The sequence below is a fragment of the Pygoscelis adeliae genome, unplaced genomic scaffold, assembly GCF_000699105.1.
Source record: "Pygoscelis adeliae isolate BGI_AS28 unplaced genomic scaffold, ASM69910v1 Scaffold141, whole genome shotgun sequence".
Lineage (NCBI taxonomy): Eukaryota > Metazoa > Chordata > Aves > Sphenisciformes > Spheniscidae > Pygoscelis > Pygoscelis adeliae.
Genome location: NW_008824231.1, coordinates 585,857 through 603,860, shown reverse-complemented (window position 1 = coordinate 603,860; position 18,004 = coordinate 585,857). Strand labels below are relative to the sequence as shown.

The window sequence follows — 18,004 nt, the reverse complement described above, 5'->3', positions numbered from 1 at the left end:
GTCCTTCCTAAAGAGCCTGTATCCCTCCATCCCAACACTCCAATCATAGGAGCCATCCCACCACGTCTCCGTGATGCCAATAAGGTCATAGCCCTGCAGGCGTGCACACGTCTGTAACTCCTCTTGTTTATTCCCCATGCTACGTGCGTTTGCACAGAGGCAAAGCTGTTCTGGTTTCAGCTTGTGTTGTGGTTTAACCTATGACCGAAGATGCTCTTCCTCTTCTGTCCCGTCAGAAGAGGGACAGAAGGACCTCTGATGGACCCCGTCAGCCCCCAGTAGACCAGGTTTCTCAAAGCGAGTCCCATGGTCTAAGTAGCTGAACCCCTGACTGTGGCATGAGTCCCGTAGCTATTTGTTGACTCTCCAGATTCGACTGGCCCTTTCAAACCCCTTCCCTTCTTGAAGCAACCCTTAAGAGCTTTTCTTATGTCCCTGTGTTTATTATGCTTATTATAAGAGGAGAAGCTAACTCTTTTAAAGAGTTGCCACAGAACTGCTGACAGGGGCACAATACTTCTTGTCCCTTCCCATGACTTCCCAAAGAGTGTAGCTATTGTAATGGACTTCTTCCCTGAAGCAATAGGAATATCTGAAGGATACTTTATGATTCTGGGTCACAGTTTCCCCCCGTATATACTCCTGAACTAATGCAACAACATTATCACATTGAAGCTTTCATAGATCTCCAAGCCAAAATGCCTCCCAGTCACCTGTAGATACCATCACTATTCCTGTAAAACCCAAGTCAACACTATGTACCTTCGATGGAGGAATCTGCATTGATGTAAGCCACTCCTCGTGCTTGCAATACTTTAGCATTTTCCTATGAGAAGGAAAAGAGGAAGAAAATGCTGATGAACTTGTTTTTCCTCAGAACTATTTTCCCACCCACAGAAGTAACAGCTGTTTCAGGGAAAGACACCATATACTGCAAGGAGCCATATATTCTTGGTAGTTCAAAAGGAAACTTAAGTGTGTGTGTGTGTGTGTGCGCGAGAGAGTGTAAGGAAGAGAGAGGGAGGGAGGGAAGAAGTGTTGCTTTCTAGTACAGATTTCTCAAAGATCTGCCACTGTGAAAATTGCTCTTTGTACACTATTGGTTTACCTCAGCCCACTCTGTCGATCCTAACAAGCCAAATTCCTCTGCATCCCAGCTTGCAAATATCACTGTTCTCCTTGGCCTCCATCCTGCAATAAAAGACCATGAAAAGTGTATTACAGAAAGAAAGACTGCTTGTTACATAGTAACTAATGTGAAAACAAATGTCATTTTCGGGGGGCTCATCTTTTATCCTGATCTGTGGGGAAAGGTGTGTTTAAGGAACTTTAACACCAACTTCTTCACTAATCTAATCTAATAATGGTTTGCTAATTTTGTAGCAGTCAGAATTCTCCTTCAGTATTGTGCCAAATAATGTATTCTTTTTCTTCTTGCAGCTTTAGTTGCAAGAAAATTTTCTAAAATTTAACACTCTGAACAAGGAAAAATAATGTGCTTGTGCAGAAATTCTTGAAAGGAAGATTTTCTATTCTTTTTGCTCTGTTCAAGTACACATTGTATACCAGTGTCTACTTTGACACAAAAGTGTTTGGCATGTTTTCATGTCTATTACTGAATTCCTTTGACCTGTCTCCCAAATGCCGGATTTCAAAACCTAAGGAATTCCCTGTAACTTTGACAGATCACCTTCAAAACAAAGATCTTTCACTGGAAGTTCTGCATTCGATTTAAATGCAGGCCCAATGGAACAGGCTGTATTGCCCTGCCACTGTATCTTTGCCCAAAATTTTCTTTGAGGCTACTGGAACCTTTTCATCTTTTGTTCCCTCTCTTTTTTACCTTTTGTTTTCCCCCAGCTTGCATTCCAAAGACAGTTTCCCCTGATATCCAGTAAATGGGAGGGAACGGACAGAAAGCTAAATGTCAATAGGTTTTAAGTATAATGGGTAGGCGAAGAAAGCTCCTCTAGCACAATATTTGAGTTATGTCAGAGCTTCTTTCCATGGGATGTCAGATAGGGAGATAGCATTTACTCTGACAGCAGCAGAAACTTGGTACAGTTGACATTTGTTCCTATTCTAATGTAACTAGGCATGAGATATTTTTAACCATTACCTCCTACTATGTTTGCACAGCTCATTCTCTGCATTACACAGACATGCTTTTTTTACTCTTGGGTCTGTCTCCAAACTACAGTCAGGTGCTGAGAAGGCTCTCGGTGTTGCCCTGATGAAGCCTTGATCAGTCCACCACTGCATCCATTTTATAGGACCACTGAAACACCCAGTCTGACCAGCCTCAAATACACAGTAATCAATTGTACCTAAATGTCATATTTATTTCAGTATCTCCCATTCTGCGTTTTGTTTTCCTTTCGGTGTACTTTCTCTGCAGTAGAAGTACCTCACATATACCAAGGTTGTAACTGGAACTAATTAACAGTTGCAGAGCAGTATGCTTATTCAAGGCATCAGTGAGATACACGTGTTTAATTTTAAGCATATGCTTAAACCCCAGAAAAATCAATAGGCACTGCTGAGAGCAGTGATTTTGGGGTGCTTTGTTCTTTCATTACCTTTCCTTCTCAGTTTTCCAAAGCTCCTCACAATCTCGTGAACCACAGCTGCCCCACTCTGAGGATCAATGCCACCAAATACCCATGAGTCGCGGTGGCCTCCCAGGATGACATATCTGTCTAGAAAAATTAATTACGAAGATTTACTTAGAAAAACTTTTTTCCTGCCACAGAGCTGTTAACTGGAAGTAATATCTAATTTTCCATGCAGGTGTCAGGCAACAAAGCTTAATAGTTTATAATATACATGACAGAAAGGCAAAAGACATTTTAAATCTCCAAAGACATTTTTCTGCATCTTCAGCCAGTGCTAAAGAATTTGTCAAACACAATAACTTGATCCCGTAAGACTTAAAACCTCCTAAATTCCATAACGTTACTTCTATTATTAGAAATACTGCAGCTTTCCTCTGAAGACAGAAGCATCTTTCCATATTTAACAACAGTATGTTTCATGGTAAAGCCGATCCACTAATTATATTTGTACAGCATGGCAACTCACAACATTAAGGTGTGCTGAATGCAGTATTTCTCTGAATATGTATATAGTCAATCATAAACAGGGTTGTCTAAATAATGACAGAGATGTGATTAATAAGATCAAAGTCAGACTAGATCTCTGTGCTACTATAATATGGTTAACAGTTGTGTTTCAAGCAACAGGGAAGTGCTGCAGTTACAAGTTAAATGATGTTACCATCATCCTAGGGATGTCTATATATCTGTTTTTTTAGAGTGTAAAATCACACTGGTTACAAGAGACTGTAAGACAGCCAAAAAGTCAATAGTGGTGGATATGATGTCTTCAGATGGAATGCAAAATCCATTCCCGTGTTAGTGGAACACGGGAAGAATATCCACTTAAGAATATTCTTTCAATTGTAAAGTTACGTGCCTGAAGACAAATATTTCTGTCTTGGTTATGAGTCACCCTTTAAAATCAGCATTTACAGTGCAAGTGCTGACATACCTTGAACCATATGATAGCTGGTGCAATAACTATTTCAACACCAATGATCATGTAGTGCAGTATTTCAGAGAAAACTGTATTCCTCATTTCCCCTTGTAACTATGAAGTGCGGGTAGAGGTCACTGCACGCTCACATTACACTGAAGACAAATGACTTTACCTGGTTCCACTGTGCCTCTGATGGTACCAATCACATTGTAAATCCTTGTTATTTCGTTGTGGCTATGAATGTGCATTTTCACCTTTCTAGTGTATCAGGAAGAAAATCCAAAGAGAAAATCCACCAGATTAGATAATAAAACATCTTGACACCTTTCAAAAGTGTACAGTATAAATTGTAAGGAAAGCATTTTGGCCAAATTTACCCTCCATTAAACCAAAGGAAACCTGAAAAGATGTCAGTATAGTTTTTTCTGGATTTATACTTGTGCAACTGAGAACAGCATTTAGCCGTTGAAAGCTATGTACTGTTATTGATGTCAGTAAGATTTATATGGGTAACAGGCTCAGAACTCCAAATTCAAAGATTTTTTGCTAGCAGCTAGTTTTTAAATCTGGAAAAGTGAAAGAAAAATGAAAACCATCTAATGTTAAAAAGGTAAATAGTTCTAATCATCTAGAGGTTGGTGTAAATCAGAAATTACTCCAGCACAGTCAATACTGATGTGGCAGATCAGGCAGCAGAAAATCAGATAACTTGAGTTGCACCAAGAGACTTTGTTTATCTACAACACAGCTGGAGGTGCAATAGCTCATCCTCAAGGGTTGCCTGTATATTTTTCAGAAAGAATTTTTCATGTGGTATGGCTAAGACATAGGGAAAAGGTCAAATGGTTCATATGAAGTCAGTACAATAGCTCAGCCAATATTGAAACACCTGGACTTTAGTCCTAAGCTGTAACTACTAAATCATGTTAAAAACAATCTGAAGCAATAAAAATGACATTGTAGTTAAAGCTTTTTTTCTGGAAAACTTGACTTGTAGGTTACTATTGTTTTATATGAGGCAATAGGTAAGACCAGAACCTGGACCCACATGAATTTAAAAAGGACAACACACAAATTCAGTTCTCAAAAATAATCGGTCTCATCAAATAGTTTGTCAAAGGCTAGATGCTTTTCAAAGGAAACTGGTTCAAGACTAACTGGAAACTAAAGCAATTCAGTCATATCCATCCAATCGAGATATAAATCTACTGAAGCTTTGCACTGAGCGCATTTCAGCCCAGGAAATGGTCATAATCAAAGCAATGATGCAAATAATCCCAACTACTCTACTTTTGGTGAAATTCTATTGCTCTACCTGTTTTTCTCTGATCCCAAGCACGCTTTCCTTAAGAAACAAAACTGACCTTGTAGAATAATTTGTTGTGAAACCAGGACCAACGTTGTAAGACACATTCAAATTTCCTTTCCAGCTGCTATGCGGTGGTGCATATCCTCCCATATTACTATTATGAAAAAAAATATTATCATTATTAGTTACAGACATCTTACAATAGCACCAAGCACAAATGAGGAACCAGGAACCACACTTTGTTAGGTCCCATGCACACACAGACCACAGTGATGGTCTTTGTCTTAGACAATTTATACTACAAGCTTCCACAGGAGTATAATCTGTCTTTTTAGCTACATTAATACTAATAAATTAACATAGAGAAATAGTCCTGGGCATTGAGATCAGCTTGGAATGGCCTACAGCTATCCTGGAAAAGTGTTGGCCTCCAAAGGTTTTGCATACAAACAGCCTCTTGTAAATGGCCCCTGGAACTTTTCTACTGCCTTGAACTGCATTTGCTTTTGAATCAGAAGAGAGTAACTTGGACCATTCTAACAGTTTAACAGCATAGGCAGTTGTCTTCCAGTGCCTGTCCCTGGACACTGTTTAATCTGGTAGCATAGACAGAGTTGATGTGTTTCGAAGACGTCTAAAATTGGAGAAATATGATCAGTCCAAGTCACCTTTTCTTGTTCCATTGTCAAAGGTGAGATGTTTTTTCTCAGTTAACACAACTCGAAATGCAGTAATTCAGTGGATCCCAATTGCCCATACTTATTCACCTATTCTAAAGGATTTATATTTTTGACATAAACTTGTGAGAAACATAAAAAAAATCTTAAAAAGTATGCTGGATGTTCTGGTTCTTATTAGGGAAAATATATTTATTGTAAATGAAAGCACACCCTTTACTGCAAATGCATACTTCAGTCAAGTTGTATTCCACAGAACACTTCAGCATGTCTTCAAGTCCTCAGTATATTTTCTATATAAAAATATGATAGCAGGAATAACTAGAAGTTATGACTTCTCAAGACAAAAGTGAAAAAAAGGACCCAGTATTTTTAGAGGATTTAGATTTCATTCATAATTATTAAAACCAAGTTCTAGAATTATTTACAACTTACTGAAGAGAAATATCTAGCTACATCACATTTATCCATATTAATCTGCTCTACCACTACTAGTTGGCAGTGGAAAAAAGAGTTTTTTTAACGTATACCTTTATGAGCAGTTATCTTCATAACAGTGATGACCGTAAAGTTTTAAAGAAAAGACGGTTTGGAGACATATTAGTCCATAAAAGTTTGGGAGGCAATAGGAAAAACACTAGAACAGTGTTAATGAACATCAGGTATGCAAAGACACCAAAGACAGTAAAATTCTGCCTCATATAAAAATAAATATCTTCAATACTTCCAAGGAAAACCTGCAGCGAGAACCAAGATAGATTTTTTTTTTTGGTCTCAGTATTCAAACAGAGGCATCAGACAGAGCAGAATGATTGCTCATGTGATTTAGATGTAAAATTCCTATATAAATACACACCCAAGATTATGTTCTCTTATTGCCCTAAACACTTATCCGTGGTACTGTGGCCAACCCTGGTATTTCCTGCTCTGTATCGCTACAGTTGATACAAGTGATTACTGCTACATTTTTGGGGAAATGATACACTTGCCAACTCAATCACATCTCAGTTTTTTCAGGGAACTTATTTCCTTTGTTAAGATAATTATAAATTTTAATGCTGTCCTCTGGCAAGCTGGTAGCCTGTCTTCATGTCACTTGCATGTTTAGTAAGCACACTTATTTACACGTCGATGTCTATTAAATCCCCTATAATGCTCCAGTTTCCCCAGTGTCCTTATATTAGTTCGCTAGCATCATTTCATATTTATGCAACGTAGTACACCTGATGAGAGAAAGCACACACCTTCATTTAACAGAGGACAGTACAGATACTGTCCCATCAAACATGCATGGCAAGTATTTCTCGGGACAAATGAATGACTTCATTTGTCATTCGTCATTCAAATGACTTCATTTGTGGTCTTTTTCACAAGACAGGTATCATGCCATCCTCAGAAATTTTTGCCTTTATTCAAACTGAAATGCACTTTATACCTTCAGTATACTTGACTGATCATGATATACTACAAATTACCCTTTCCAGATCACTCTTCACGCATCTGATATGTAGTAATAGATAACATGTTTACCTCCTACAGAGAACCTCATGACAAACATACGCTATTTCAAAAGCTACAGTAGAAGCACAGTGCAAAAGTCTTTTTTCTTTCTTTTCAAATACTCTCATAACTTTCAGAAAACAGCCTGCTTAAAATTCCTCATGTCTCCCATACACTCACCGCAGTAGTGACTCAGCATCATGATAACCAATGGGATGAACTGGAATTTTTGGGAGACCTACACCACTGGCTTTGTCTAATCGGTAGGTGTATTCTGAAAGCAAAAGACAGATATTTTCATATTTACAACTCTTGGAAGGAATTTTTACAGTTCATAGCACAGTCCTAACACTGGAGGCCAGGGATGATCATTTCACTTTCCTCTAAGTTGGGCTGACATTTCTTCAGTGACTTCATTCTTTATGCTTTATCAACATCTTTTCAGAGAGATACCAACAAAGATTCTCCCATAGTCTCTGCAGTCATGCACTTAGACGTGGCTGGAAATTTTAAAACTGTTTGCTCATTTTTTGCATTTAAATGCTTTTAGGTAGAAATATTTCTCTCCATGGGAAGGAACTTCAGACTAAGCCACAGAGGAAGAACAAGAGCAAAGAGGGATCCTGTAGTCTGATGCTTGGCACATTCAGCTGGGAACTAAAAAAATTTTGCCAGTTGATAAGAGATGCAGATAAAATCTTATACACTGGGCTACTGAATATTCTGGTTTGCTGTTTCTGTGAACAAAATGAAGTCTAGGTTTTGTTCTGACAGAGCTCAGATACAAATCATGTTTTTTTTACAAATGAGAATCTTAATTTTCACAATGTGGACAAAATTTGATGTTTGCAAGCCAGCAGGTATGGAAAAGAATAGTTTCCTCCTTAATACAACATTCACAGGGACCTTTGTTGAGGGAAGCAGACAGTGATTCATCTATGAGATCACTGACTCTAGCATGAGGAACCAGAAATCTTCCTCATGGTCTGCTCCTGCCATGCTGCCGTTGTCAACGTGTATCCTCTTCCAGCTCAAGTTGTGCTGGCTAGAGGCAACTTTCCCCATCACTTAGGGACGGCTCTTCTTGAGGTGACTGCCTCCCTCAGATATATAAGTTGGCTCAAGTGCTGGCATGAATGGTTCTTAATGCATTTCAGTCAAAATGATCTGGGTTAGGTGCTAAGTGAAACAGCTTAGGCAGAGCTCAAATAAGCAGCTGAGGAAGCATGAGGTGAAGGTGATGAACCAGTGGGGAATGGTCATCTTCTCAGGAGCCTCGGCTGCAGCCAGGTGACATAAGTCCCAGCATGCAAGATCTCAGCAGTGCCAGTAGGGGCTCTTGTGGAGGGAAGGCAGCCCAAATCCTGCAGAAAGAACTGCAAAAGCAAAGAAAGCTGTGAGCTGTGCAGGCTGGCTCCTTGCTGACTTACTGATGAGAAGCAGAAAGAAAATACTAGGGCTTCAGCTGTTGAATACTTGTCTCATGATCCCTGGGCTAACTTGGGTATGTCTGTGAAGTTAAGCAGCCCAGCACTGCACTGTGTGGCTGCCTCAACATCCCCTCACTTTCTCTCATGCTCCATTTGCAGAAGTAGCCTACTGATGTGAAGCCCAAAGCTGCCTCTTTGGAGCAACAGAAAGACCAAGAAAAAATGTATTTTGTTCCAAGGAAAAGAATATCCCCATTACCTTCCCCCCTCTTCCTGAAACCATAGCCTCAGAGCATGACTTCTCCAGTGTCACTCACCTTTTGCAGGATAACCTGGTGTCAGAGGATCCCCTGCCCCATTCAGGTTTAATACATTTCCACGCTGGGCTCCTCCACCTGGAAGGTTCCAGCCATTGGGATAGGGATCTGTTCCTGGGGCGCAGTAGTCAGCAGGGTCAGAGTACAGAATAACTCCCTTCGCACCTGCCAATTCAGCATTCTTCACCTGCAAAGCACATCTCCAGTCCCTATCCAGTCCTTTATAGCTTGACACAAGAGTTCAAGGGGCAAAAGAAAGTATTGTAAATTACAGTGATTATTCCTCAGAGCATTTTACAGTGCTTCGGCTAAGTAAAAGGCCCATAACTGTCTTACATTACAAAATTTCCTGAAAGTATATATGCAGATATCAGGTCCCATACAAAAGTAAGAGGTTTGCTGCTGCTTTCAATTTTAGTTAGGAGATAACGGCAGTAACATGGAAAACATCCTTCACAGTATTACTACATAACCTGAGTTTGTATTCTGTCATCCAGATCCATACAATCAACTGACTATTGGAATGTACACATCATGGATGGAAAAAACTGCATCACCTTGATGCAACCTTATCTTTCAGTTAGCCATGTACTTATCTTATTTACCTAAATGATCTCCTAACATATCTCAGAGTTCAGACTACACAGAAAGATTATTACTGGAGAGCTTGAAACTGTCTTTGGCTGTGAACAAGACTAACTCCAAAAAACATGCCTCTTAGGCTTATTACAGCAGAAGGACTGACCTGCATGCTGTTTTGATTTAAAAAAACTGTTCTCATACGACTTTATTATTGTATAATCCTGGTTGGTGAAGAGTGAGAGAAAATATATGTCATTCTGACATCCCAATCTGTTTTGCCACTAGATAAGACAGTGATGTATAGTGACTGAGTGACAACTAATCCTCGACAGTTTTAAATTTGGGTATTTTGATTCAGAAATACCATAGTTTTTTTTAGGAAATACAGTACTTGCCTGCGTCCTCTATCCTATTCTTGCACACCATTAGGGAGTTGGAAAATCACAGTACAGTTCTCCAGATTTTATACAGGCTAATAAATTCTTCAGTATATAAACAGTCATTAGAAATACTACCGTAAGAATGAATATATTATCTCTTTGTGTCAATGAGGGCATGTAATTTCCAAATCACAGGACAACTGCCTCTCTAAATATTAGTAACTCTGAAGTGTTTGTATTTAATTTTAATAAAAGATTCATAGACAGCAATACGTTCTTCAATTTTTAAGTCTTTTCCATTCAGATAGTATCTCTAAGAGTGGTAAACGATTTAGTGAAAATATTATCTGACCCAGAATATGAGTTACATGTCACTTTTCACTGGTGAAAATAGTATGTATGTAAACCAGTGAGTTAACCACTTAAAAGCTCACAGAAGATTAGTCAACAGCATATAATAAGAGTTGGCATTCCAGTGAGGAGATTCAGTGTTTGATACTCTTAGGTAACTGAGAAATACAAATTATAGTCCTGCCCAAATTAGGGTCAAACTAATTTTTGTACACGAGCCAAACACACTTAAAACAGACTGTCTTCTTACATCCCTATTGAGGAAATAACTTGAGTATACACCTGAAGTATGCACATGATTATGTACTTTCCTGTCAGGCCACTGAAATCTGCAGAAATCTGCAGTTTAAAAATATTTATATGATAGGGACATGGAATAAACAAATACAAATTTTAAAATAACCTCCATATAGTTATAGTCTCTGCCTGGTGTACAGAAACCGTTATAAAGAAACACAATATAGGCATCTTAAAGCACAGTTGAACCAATAGGGAAGAACAGTCTAGTTCAGAGTTAGAGTGCATTACCCAAGAATGTTAGTAATATTTTGGAACCATTTATAGTATGCAAATGAATATAAAAATACATAACATTTTCCAACTTATTTACTTTTATCCTATAGATGTATTATATATATTAAATATATATTTATATCTTCTACTAAAGAATCATCTTTGAACACAGCTCTATGAAAAACTCAGTTACGCTAAAATCTCCAGAACACTTTCAGTAAGTATTTCAGTCTCTTGAAATCAACTGAAGGACAGCACAAGTAACATTTTTATATAGAGGCATTACCTTATTTCCTCTGAAGATCTTCCCATATCTGGCAATAACAATCTTTCCTGTACAGTTAATTCCCATTTCACGTTCTAGCTTAAAAAAGTCCTCGGTGCGGCCATAATTCACATACACTAACTCACCCTGATAGAAAGAGGTAGAATTTGAAACAAGACTGTTAATGACCATGTCAAAAGGAGGATGTGATCTAGTAAGAGAATAAGCTGGGAACAATGAGCTCCGGGACTGGCTCTGGTATGAATTCTTCTTTGATCATGACACAATTAGGTAGGCAAGTGAATTCTAATGAATTTAGACTCCTACCATCCAAAGCTGCCAGGCTTTGTCCTCAATGGAGAATGTTGATATGATTTGTGAATCAGAAACTTAGAGTAAGTGCTCAGAGTACGGCATTTACTTCTCTTCGTAGTCTGTTTAAGCTGTAAGTCAGTCTTGGACAGTTGGAGGTATTTTGGACCCAGACACCACAGTAAATATCAATTGTATTTTATACAGTAGAGTAGACTGAATGATGCCAATATCCTATGAAATTCTCAGGACTCAATTCTTATTCAATGCAGCAGAAGCTACAGGTGGTTGTCTGTCAAAATAAATACACCTTGCACATGAATGAAGTATTCTTCATGGTTGTGTTTCAATCGTGTTATTCAATAGTTGGTGCGTGATTCATCTTCCTTAATGTCTGCTACCTGAAAGTTGTGTGCACTGTCTAAGAAGGTCCTACAGTGCACTCCATAGCCAGTGACGAGCTGGGAAGTTCTCTGAGAACTCACCCTTTCTAGGAGAATTCACCCAAACCTGTTTTAAACACCTATTTTAGGAAGGAATAAATTGCCTTCTGGATATACCTTACTTTGATTATACCTCAAAGACTGTTTTAGAGTAAATGCCTATAAAAAGCCTCAAAGACTGGTTCAAGGAAGATGCCTACAATTTCAGACAACTAAAATTTGATGACAGGAACCTCTTCTTTAGTTCATTTCTCCATATTACCAGACATCTCCAGAGAGATCTTCAATTCAATTTCAAGAAGGTATAAGCTTAAATCTCTTATACTGATGAAAATCGCTGACATTCAGGTGGTCTCATGTAACAGCATACAGCATGTCCTGATAAGACTGTGGTACAGTCATTTTGACTGTACTGGTTTCATCAGTAGCCTGCTCAAGTTGCAATTTCTTCTTAAATTAAGCAAAATTATCTCAGTTAGGATAAATTCATGAAATAAGGGGGACTGTATTTAAATAAGGCAAACAGTTTCATACCTAGTAAGATTCTGGTCCTCTCTGTTCAGAGAATAACTCATAATCACAAGGATTAATCTTGGAGAGGCTTTTCTGAATTTATGGGGTAGTTTTCCCTCTGAGTAAAATCAAGTGTAACTCTACCAAAGTCAAGACAGTTCTTCCAGTCTATTTAGATTAAGCAAAAGGGGAATTTGGTCCTCCATTTCAACATAATTTCTTTAGAATATCTTGTACAGAATACCTACATTTGTAGGCTATTTTGTTTTTTATGACAAATACAAAAATGTTGATTTCAATAGTTTGGCTTACATAATTGCAGAGCTGTAATGATAACAATTAATAGCAACCTGCTGGGTTCTCACATTCAGGGCCCTTGTTCTACAATGAAGCGCAAAACAAGTTAACATGAGAGTAACATTTTATGGTGAAAACCTGTTCACACTTTACAGGGGTTTTTTAAATAATGCCTTTGATTAAGTAGATGCCATCACATAAAGAACTGTTCTGATCTTTAGAAGAAGCTCTCATAATTATATCTGATATAAAGTATGTAATCCACATTCATAGCATTTTTCCTGGTGTTGCAGAATAATTCATATTTATTCAATATCTAGATTTCTTATGCTACTTTAAAAGGTACTTATTTGAAGATTCTGGCAATATTAGATATATTGCATAGTAAATCAGGCTTCCTTAATTAAATTCTTTTAGCATCTCTGAAAATTCTTCATCTTTAACTTTCATTAACAGGACCAGGAACTACATCGATGCAATAAATTTCTCATCAGAGCACTGTGACAGTTTTGTATCATAATTTCCTAGTGATGTGATGAAATCCCTCATGTTTATAGAACTATTACAAAATACAAGCTTTGAGAATGTAGCGTGGACTCATAAAATGTCTTGTCTGGGCTCTTTTAGCATAGTCGAGATCTCAAGCACACCTCTTACTTGTGACCATCATGAACTAGATGGGAGTACTTCTGCAGTCACTTAAAAAGGAAAGGAAGAGCAGAATTTTACCATTATTTATGATGCTAATGTTCCAAACTACTAGTACTGTCTGATAGAATGTGACTTTGCTTCTTTGTCTTTCTGCTAAGTATTTCCGTTAAAAGAAGTTTCTGCTCAAAGCTTAACTTTTTTCATCTGACTGTTTATTGGAATTTAGTTAAAATACACCACACAGAAGAAACATACATTTTCTAGCAATCCGTATGAAAGACCGGCATATATTCCATCTTCCATCTACTGAGAACCAGAAATGAGTGGGAACTACTTCTAAATCTCTGCAGGGTGTCACTCTAGCAGGCAAGTAGCTACTATCCCACTCTTATAGCATTTAGCCTTCAAAACACAGACACTGCCACTTATTTTTAAAAAGCAGCTGCAGGAAAAAGTAATAGTACCAGCAGCGCCGAACTGTATTTCCACAACTCCCTGATCAGCGTGCTCACCCAGAAAATGTGAGAGCTGCATTCTTGGCCTCTCTCAGTATGAAGAACTTTGATCCATTTCTCCCACTTTCCAGGAAGGTGGCCTACTTGTGAAACTACAGTTAGCCTGGGATGCAGGTACTTCACAGCCTTCTCCCTTCATTGAACTTGGAGCTTTATGCAGGAATCGTTCACAAAATTAATGAGCAGAAAGAGAACCTATGACTGATCGTTGCACTTGGCAAGTTCCAAATGTCTCTCTCCACAGCTTAGTTCTGGTTTTTAATAGAATGGCTTTTAACATAAAATACGTAAACAGGCCTGGGAGAACTCAGAAGAGACCTGAACCCACTGAGAATTCCCACTCCTGAGCTATATACATACTCCCTGTTTGCCATACAGGTGCAGACAGCTACTCACTGGAGAATGTTATTGCTAACAGCACTAGCTAGGTAACTGGAGCTTTTGTCAAAGCATTATGTAATAAGATGAACATAAGCATCGTATTTTGAAAAGACAATCTGTCTTTTATTTATTGCTTTTTTCAGAAACGATGTTCTTATATTTAATTAAAGTAAAATAATTTTCTAAAGAAGGAAGCTGCAGCTTTTAAAACTTATTTTTATTATTTCCCATATCCCATCACTTACTGTAGCTCTCCAGAAACCAAATAAAGCAGTGAAGTTATTCTGTCTTTCTTTGGGGATATTATGTTATGATACAAAGTCAGAATCCATGAATTTCACCTTATATTATGTTCCAAAATTCCCACTGCAATTCTTGAAACACTCAAAGCTGTCATATCCCAGGGTACAGACTATCTGCCTGGTTCTTCAGCTTCCTTTGAGTATCTGAGGCAAATGAATGCAGGATACCTTTTGTTTTCTAGACTTGCACAGCTTATTAACAAACTTCAGAAAGTACATGACTCTAATATTGGGCTGTGTGAGTAAAAGCATTGTTAGCAGGTTTCAAAGTCAGATCCAACTTTAAAGCAGAGATTGGACCAGATGACCTCCAGAGGGCCCTGCCAACCTACATTACTCTATGTACAGACAGGAAAGATACTGAGAACAACAAAAAAATTTTCTAGTCTTACAAAATATTAATTGAAACCACTACTGATCATAGGATAGAAAACTCCTGTTACACAGGCCAGCTTTATAAAAGAAAGCCTGTCAGCTGGTACCATCTGTACAAGAAAGAAAGGATTAGTGTTAAGCTCAGATCACAGCAACATTTTTACCACCACCTAGAAATGCTAGCAAAAGCCATTTTCAAGCATACTGTACACTGTGCAGTTATACCTGTCAGTGTGAGCCTTGGGCAAGTGGCATTTTGAAAATTAGGTTGTTCATTTGGCTACGTAAATATAACAGTCTTATTTGTTCACCAAGATGGGAAACAATGGTGCAATAGTCACAGAAATATCTGGAGAAGCTTATAGCAGCTGACAACATTAAAGATTTATTACCATATTTTTTAAGGAAAAGGTAGAAATAAAATCCAGTTCTGACTCAAACTAGAGAAAAAAATTAAACATGTATGTATGACTGCTCAAGTTGAACATTGCTCCATCGCAGAACTCCCAAGAACATCAGAGCTAGGACATCTTTCCTACTGGTGACATGTCAGGTTTTGAACTGAAGCCTAAGACCCCGGAATTTCACATTATTCTATATCGCTCTGTGCTATTCTGTGCTATGCTACAGTATACTATACTATGGTATTCCATCTTTTCTATTTCTATTATTTCTATTTCTGTCTCTATTTCTATTTCTACTTCTGTTCCTACTCCTATTTCTGTTTCCGTTTCTACTTCTATTTCTTTTACTCTTCTACTATGTTACCTCAGGCATTCCTTGGGCTGAAAACGCACTGTAGGGTGGCACCACATCTCTAACAGCCTCATATCCTGGAGGAGGAGGCTCAGATAACGATGTGTTGAAAATCTAGTGGGAAAGAAGAAAAGAAAAAAAGTAAACCAGGCAATATGGAAAAGAAGTACTGTCTATTCAGGCACATTTCACATGCATTTGCAATTTAAAGGACTCTAGTTTTAGAACTCTAAATGAGGAGTGGCCAAAACTTTAGCAAGCACTGAGCATCCCTTTCAGTATGCAGGTTCAATGCGTGATCTTGCAGATCCCATCTCCACTCCTCACACAGAATCCTGTTTAAATGAACGCAGGGTCCCTTAAGGTGGTCTCAGAACAGCACATAAGAGGAGGATAGATCATAATGGTAAAAAATGTTTGCATTCTGCTCATCCCCGGAGCTTCTACAAGCACTAGAGCTGCTCCGTAATGAACTGATGTTACTTGCGATAGTACATCTCGAGGCCTAAACTCTAGTCTTCAAGAAACTGAATTTAGCACACTTACCAATACTGTATAATGAAGCAATGCAAATAATGATGCTGATCATGGTTGCTTTACTCTTTCTAAATAACAGAACAATTTTTAAACAATTGAATTACATAAAGTAATTCTCTTACATAATTCTCCTTTAATCCATATATGTCAGTATGCTATATGAATCAGGGTAATTATTAGTATTCCTAGCACATACATTAAGAAACAAAGATACAACATGCAAAAGCAAACTGGAACCCCTCATTTCTGTGAGCTTTGGATCAGGCCCAACACTATTAACAGAGCAGAGGCTAGCTTTCCCTCCTAGTGTATGAAGGTGATTTTGTTCCCTGGTTGCAAAAACTGGTGTTTTCTGTACCTCATTTCCATGCTCATCAATTATTGAGATGTAGTTGGGCTTAGTGTCATCAGGGTAAGAGAGCAAGACATCATAATGAACCAGCTGAACAGAATCCAAACCAAACTCCTTCCACTCAGCTTGGACTTGCTGTGCCAGATGCAGATTCTCCTTTGTTCCTGCTAGGTGAGGAAGCTGTGTAAAATTGCTAGAGAAAAAGAAGCAATGAGTCAGGATCAGGCATTGCAGCTCATAATCAGAACTCCTCTTAGCCTAGCTGGAAATAAACTCCCTAGAGATGACCAGATGTACCCAGGCTATATAAGGACCCAGATTCCTCTGCATCTATGTTTTTGCCTGTCTTATACATAAGCTAAGGTAAAGGGTTTCAGTTTGTCCTGAGTTATCACAGGTGTTTGTATCTTCCTCGCAGTGTGGCTTAGCAAGAATGGCATGATGACATCAACTGTGGGGTCTTGTCCTTGCTTTACTCCTTGTCTTCTGAGTGACCTTAGGCCAATCACTCCTCTGCATAATGAGACTGACCTTCCTTGTGAAGTGATAAAATAATTTAGTATAATTATCTTTGCATATTCAATTTAGAAATATGCATAATTACTCTGATCCCAACTTTTAATTAACTGGATATTCTCCTTGGATCCCACTATTTTAATTCATTTTGGCACGAATACTGATTTATCTAAAAGATCACTCTGAGTGTGTCTTGTTGGCAAATAAGAGGGAGTGAGTTCACAGTGGCTTACAAACAAGGAACAGAAAAACTCAACAGTTTGTAACTTAAAAATCATGTAGCGTGAATAACAAACAGTGAAAGATACCATAAATAGTGAGCAACCCATTGTCTGAAAAAAATAAATGTCCAGACCATTGAGAAAGCCCAGTGGTGAAGTGAGCTGAAGAAACTCCCAGCTGAATGAGGTTGTCATCATGATGTCCTCATTCTGTCATACAACCATGCCATCAACACACCACAGAAGCATGTGTCACACCAGCTGGTGTTAATGAAGGAAACTGGATCTTCAATAAGGAAGGGGTGTAAGTTTGGGAAAAATTTTAATTCTTGAGTTCGAGTGAGAACAAAGCCACCAAACAAAGCACTTTGAAAGAACTACACGAATAGAATAGAATAGAATAGAATAGAATAGAATAGAATAGAATAGAATAGAATAGAATAGAATACTATGATTCTCCACTTCCCCTCCTCAGGAAGCTGTAGAGAGCAATGTGGTCGCCCCTCAGCCTCTTTTTCTCCAGACTAGACAAACCCAAAGTTCTTAGCAGCTGAACGCTGCTAGATAAAACCATGTTCCTCTGATAATGTCAACATCTAGTACCAACACTGTACTAAAAGTCCCTGTTACAGTGACAGTACCATTTTCTGGATCACATACTGGACCAAAAGCACAGTTATAGAATCATAGAATCATTAAGGTTGGAAAAGACCTCCAAGATCATCGAGTCCAACCATCAACCCAACACCACCATGTCCACTAAACCATGTCCCTAAGCGCCTCATCTACACGCCTTTTAAATACATCCCAATGTTTAACCACTCTTTCAGCAAAGACATTTTTCCTCATGTCCAATCTAAACCTCCCCTGGTGCAACTTGAGGCCATTTCCTCTCGTCCTATCGCCAGTTACTTGGGAGAAGAGACCAAAACCCACCTCGCTACAACCTCCTTTCAGGTAGTTGTAGAGAGC

General features: G+C 38.4%; 1 protein-coding gene across 1 annotated transcript in view; it reads right to left on the bottom strand.

Annotated features, from left to right (window-relative positions):
- Positions 1 to 18,004, bottom strand: part of LOC103926056 (putative N-acetylated-alpha-linked acidic dipeptidase) — a 35,284-nt gene that overhangs the window by 12,658 nt on the left and 4,622 nt on the right. Inside the window, exons 3-12 of the mRNA XM_009334865.1 lie at positions 16,302 to 16,488; positions 15,419 to 15,520; positions 10,883 to 11,008; positions 8,771 to 8,957; positions 7,204 to 7,297; positions 4,902 to 5,000; positions 3,710 to 3,795; positions 2,580 to 2,699; positions 1,109 to 1,191; positions 763 to 826 (exon numbers count right to left, since the gene is read on the bottom strand). Of these exons, the coding sequence (XP_009333140.1) occupies positions 763 to 826; positions 1,109 to 1,191; positions 2,580 to 2,699; positions 3,710 to 3,795; positions 4,902 to 5,000; positions 7,204 to 7,297; positions 8,771 to 8,957; positions 10,883 to 11,008; positions 15,419 to 15,520; positions 16,302 to 16,488 (1,148 nt within the window). The remainder of the gene's footprint in view (positions 1 to 762; positions 827 to 1,108; positions 1,192 to 2,579; positions 2,700 to 3,709; positions 3,796 to 4,901; positions 5,001 to 7,203; positions 7,298 to 8,770; positions 8,958 to 10,882; positions 11,009 to 15,418; positions 15,521 to 16,301; positions 16,489 to 18,004) is intronic.